Source organism: Hoplias malabaricus, chromosome 1 (assembly GCF_029633855.1).
Source record: "Hoplias malabaricus isolate fHopMal1 chromosome 1, fHopMal1.hap1, whole genome shotgun sequence".
Taxonomy (NCBI): Eukaryota; Metazoa; Chordata; class Actinopteri; order Characiformes; family Erythrinidae; genus Hoplias; species Hoplias malabaricus.
In genome coordinates, this window is record NC_089800.1 from 77,937,638 (window position 1) to 77,942,881 (window position 5,244).

A 5,244-nucleotide genomic window follows, 5' to 3' on the forward strand; every position below is an offset into this window, starting at 1 on the left:
GCTTCCTCTCTAGGAAAAAGACACATTACCAGACTGACCTTTGCCTTAATGTGACAAAGATCTGTTTTTTTTCAGGGCTGTGTGAACATGTCAAATCAAACCAGATTGGAGCCACTTTCATAAGTGGTCCTAGATCAGATGTGTATACAGTTTGTGGGAATGTGGTATGAATAAGAACCGTCAGAGCACATTTGATGTGTTTGTTATTTATTTACCTCTTTATTACACAAACACAGTAGTTAAAGGGTTCTTGATTAGAGACAATGAATGGTTTTATTTAGAACAGTGTGGGCTTCTCTTCTGATTACTGTAGAATGATATGCTTCTATAGAGCCCCAAAATGGTTCTTCTATTGTTATGATGTCTAGCTTTTAGGGCCATGCCATATCGTACTCTTTGCAATAATATTATCATAATTTTTAAAATGATAAAAAAATAATAAATCATTCATTCATTGTCTGTAACCCTTATCCAGTTCAGGGTCGCGGTGGGTCCAGAGCCTACCTGGAATCATTGGGCGCAAGGCAGGAATACACCCTGGGGGGGGTGCCAGTGCTTCACAGGGCAACACAGACACACATTCACTCACACCTACGGACACTTGAGTTCCCAATCCACCTACCAACGTGTGTTTTTGGACTGTGGGAGGAAACCGGAGCACCCGGAGGAAACCCACACAGACACAGGGAGAACACACCACACTCCTCACAGACAGTCACCCGGAGGAAACCCACACGGACACAGAGAGAACACACCACACTCCTCACAGACAGTCACCCGGAGCAGGAACCGAACCCACAACCTCCAGGTCCTTGGAGCTGTGTGACTGTGACACTACCTGCTGCACCACCCTAAATAAATCAATATTATGATAATAGTGATATTTTGACTTGATGTCATGCAGTTACCCATAATACGGCATAAGTTCTTTACATGAGTCTATTAAGCACAGCGATCTCATATCGCCAAGAATATCGCAATCGCCAACACACTCTGAAATATTGTGATGTTATTTTAGGGCCATATCGTGCACCCCTACAAGCTTGTAAAAATGGAATCACTTTTGAACCATTTACAAACAGGTTCTTTTTATAACAATGAACCACACATTCTTCATCAATCTAAAGAATCATTTTACAGTTCACAGAAACATTTCAGAATACAACATTTTCTCTGTAAAATAAGACATTGTTGATCTTGAAGGAAATTGTAGTGTCACAGCACTGTACATAGAACTCTTTGTTGTAATTAGAACCACTGCCTTTACACAAGAACCCTTAGAACAATACTTCTGAAGATTTGAAGATCTTCCTTCCGTCTCTGAGAGTGGATGGACCTTAACAGATTAGACCAGACCAGAAAACAACAACAACAACAACAAAGGCACTTGTTGCTGAGACTAAGTGCCCAGTGCCACACAGTCCAGTCTTGACCACTTACGGATGGTGATTTTCTTGTGGTCCAGTTTCCGGACGGTGTCCTGCAGAGAGTCCAGTCTCCGCTGAAGCGCCGTGGAGCGAGTGACCACGGAGCTGACCTCGCTGTGGATCTCGAGGAAGATGCTGGCCGCGTGTCTGGACAGGTCAGAAAGTTGCACGAGCGCGTTCCTAATCGCGGTGCAGCTCACGTCGCTCAGAGATGACCACGACTTCAGAGGAGAGTCCACTTTTCCGACCTCACACTTCTCCGCGCGCCTCGCCCGAGACCTGGCCAGCCGCACGGGCTCCACCGCGCGCTTACTGAACGGCATTCTTCGACTCAGCGCGTCTTAGACCCTGTGAGGAATCCAGTGAGGGTCTTCTCCATGTTAGTCCGTGTTAGTAAACAGTGAGAACAGAGGTGGGGGCGCGCGCGCAGTCCCGCCACACCATTCAAAGGATGCAACTTTCACACACGCGCCCACTCCCCCTCCTCACACTCACTCTGAACGGTTCCTTCAGTCTCCCCTCCTGAGGCAAGGGGAGGGCCCTAATAAAACCGGGACTGGATTCGGCACCCCACGTGGAGCTGGAGCCATTAAACCTTACCCTGCACACTTAGCAGAGAGGGCTGTATGTCCATAGGCTTAATTTACACTGGGGTCATGTCCCCAACACTTTCTGAAATTGGCTGCTTTTGTCCCCACCACTGGTCATCAGTTAAACCCCTAAACCTTCTTTAAATTTAAATGTATCAGATTTACAGCCTAAAAAGTGGCTTAGATGTAACTCTACACCTTCAAACACCTCTATTACCCGTGGATCTATAAACATGGAATTAGTCCCGACCTTTCACACACTCATCCAGACCCTCACACACACCTGTAGGCAATTTCGGTATCTCTCTGACTGCGGGAGGGCACTGGAGCACCTGGAGGAAACCCACGCAGACACAGGGAGAACACACCAAACTCGTCACAGACAGGTTGTACATTTTGTTATTGTCTTTTAAACAATAAAATAATGACTCCGGTAAAAGTAATGGTTTCTTTGAAATAATGAGTTTGTCCATAATATACTTGTGTAGAAATATTCAGAATTAATCATTTTTAAAAAGGATAAATTAATCAGTATTCAGCGCACACACTTTTTTTCACACAGAGCATTACAAAACAATTATACATCCTACTTTTCCGCTCGTGTGTGTTCCGTGTCCCAATCCAGCAAGAGGAGCGTGTCCATGACCTGGTCACATAAAATACAAGGCTTCAACAAAGACACACTACGTTCTTACGTTCTTAATGTTTTTTTTGGGGGGGGGGGGGTGTACGACTACTGACGTGCAGACTGACCAATTAAATGTTTACAGAGAAGGTTATCGACCAATAACGGTAGCTCTACAGTCAGACCGTCCAATCAGAAGATTTTAGGCTACTTCACCACGCCCCCTTCTCACTCAAGCGAACCAATCGGAGCAGGGGAGGGCGGGACTAGTTTGTGAATGAAACGCTTCTCGAAATTCTATGTAAGCTCTAGAAAAACAAAATCCCGGAATATTTTTTAAGTCTAAAAAAGAGGACATGTCCTGGTAAAAGAGGACGTCTGGTCACCCTACTAATGTTTTACTTCTAAGATGCAGTTTCATATACATTGTAACACTTGATTGTACTAACTTCACCTTTAGGAGGTTACGTGGTGTGTAGTTAGCCGCTAGCATTTAGCACTCACGACACATACTCTGGAGTGGGCTACTCGAGGGCTAGTTTATTTACTACACGGACCATACAAAGCCAGGTCACACTGCTGCTACTCATTCCGTTCACATATAAAGGAAAAGTGCAGCAGAGAGCTTCTTAATAGTGTTACTGGATTTAATAGAGAGTCTACACTAAGATGGAGGGGTGCAGCTTAAAGTTGCTGTAACAGCTTACCCTCTTCTCCCTGAGGTCACTCTACTATTCCCGCTCTGATGGGAGAGACCCTTATATACATACACCCATATAAAAAAGAGGTCCCCTCTCTTAAAGGCACACTGTAGCTGTAACTATTACAACATGTAGAATGCATTATTAATCATTGAAATGTGGTTGTGGTTTCTGATGAATAATTCCAGTTTTAACAGCCTCACACTAAATGTATTCTTAATGTAGGAGGGAGTGTGTGCTAGTGAGATGTTTCCAAGTAGTTTCAAAGTATTTCTACTGGTTTGTTTAGAGTCAAGTATAAACTCAAAACAGTGCTTCAGAGAAATGTTTAAGTTACGTAAGAAAATAAAGAACTTTTTTTTGTCCGTCTTCCCCCTTTTTTTCAGTGGTCAAGACCAGGTATGATTTGAGTGGTGGATCAGTTCCAATTCTTCAGTGACACTGAGGGGTTTATAAACTCCAGCAGCACTGCTGTGTCTGATCCACTCGCACCAGCACAACACACATCAATGCACCACCACCATTCCGCCTGAATCGTACCTAGTCTGTGGGGTGTCCTGACCATTGAACAACAGGATGAAAGTGGGGCAAACAAGTATGCAGTGCAACAGTTGGACCGCAGTCTGTAACTGCAGAAATACAAATTGCTCCTCTACGTAATTATACTCACCACAGTCCGTTCAGTGATTTTCTTTACCTTGCAGCTACCCTCTCCAGAAGCATCTGGAACTGATCTGTGTACTGCAAGGGTGACGTAACCATGCCGCTTTCTTAATCTGAGAGCAAAAGACAAACAGAAACATTATTCTCTTTGTTCACTTCTGATGCTGTCATATGCCATCATCTGCTTATCGATGGCTGCATTGGTCACTCCACCAAGGGGGCTTCTGAAAAGCTATAAAAGCTGTAGACACCTCTTCTTATGCGTGTGATTACGTGTGTTCAATTGTACCAGCACAGCTTTTATAATGTCATTACAACCTCAAATCAAATCAAATAAAAATAGAATCCAACAACATGGAGCAGCTGCACATGAGCCTAAAGCAACAGCAGGTAAGGCCAGGCATCATCTAGAGAGGTATTAACCCCTCCTAGCTTTGTTCTGTGGAGCCACAAGACTGTGATCTTTGGACTAATGTTTTATTTGGCCTTATTTGGAGTGGCGAGGGGATCCAGACTGCAGTGTCTCCAGTGTCTAGTCTAAACCCTACCCAGAATACCTGATGTTGGATGAGCAGGTGTCCTCAAACTTGTGGTCACCCAGTATGGTTACATCAGCAGAAATTTTGACAAGGACGCAAGCCAAGCAGGTAGTCTCCCTCTAGTGGAGGAAGGATGAAGTATGTTTGTGTGCTATACAGCTGTGTACAAATTATGGACACCTCCGGTCCAGATTTTCCATGAGAATATACTGCAAGTACATATTTGAATCTGATATCCTAATAAAAACAGACCTATGCAAAATTATATTTATTTATTTTTTGTCCAGAGGATGACTGACCTGAGATACTGTCTCTGACTTTACATCTACATGGCGAACCTAAAATGTAGGAGTGTCTAACAGAGTGGACAGTGAGTGGACACAGTGTTTAAAAACTCCAGGAGCAACTGCTGTGGCCTGGTGGTTAGGGAACTGAGCTTGTAACCGGAAGGTTGTCTGTTCGATCCCCAGAGCCGCCGGTTCATGACGGAAGTGCCCTTGAGCAAGGCACCTAACCCCCAACTGCTCCCTGAGATCCGTGGCTAGTGTGCTCACTGCCCCCTAGTGTTCACTGCTGTGTGTTTCACTGCACGGATTGGGTTAAATGAGGAGAGCAAATTATAATAAATAATAATATAGCATTAATAAACATAATACATTATTACAGTAAGTATTATTTTCTTTGGGAATGTGTTGGTTT

The 5,244-nt window shown here is 44.0% G+C and overlaps 1 protein-coding gene and 1 long non-coding RNA gene across 2 annotated transcripts; one reads left to right on the forward strand and one right to left on the reverse strand.

Moving 5' to 3' along the window:
• Positions 1 to 293: 293 nt before the first annotated feature.
• LOC136699413 (actin-binding protein WASF1-like) lies at positions 294 to 2,728 on the reverse strand. Its single transcript, XM_066674118.1, has 2 exons — positions 2,608 to 2,728; positions 294 to 2,349 (listed from the first exon to the last, which is right to left on the reverse strand). Exon 2 carries the CDS (start codon positions 1,748 to 1,750, stop codon positions 1,400 to 1,402), a length of 351 nt encoding a protein of 116 aa, XP_066530215.1. The 5' UTR covers positions 1,751 to 2,349; positions 2,608 to 2,728; the 3' UTR covers positions 294 to 1,399.
• LOC136699423 (uncharacterized) lies at positions 2,288 to 4,752 on the forward strand. Its single transcript, XR_010803643.1, has 3 exons — positions 2,288 to 2,403; positions 3,730 to 3,938; positions 4,048 to 4,752. It is a non-coding gene; the product is annotated as an uncharacterized lncRNA (long non-coding RNA).
• Positions 4,753 to 5,244: the final 492 nt, after the last annotated feature.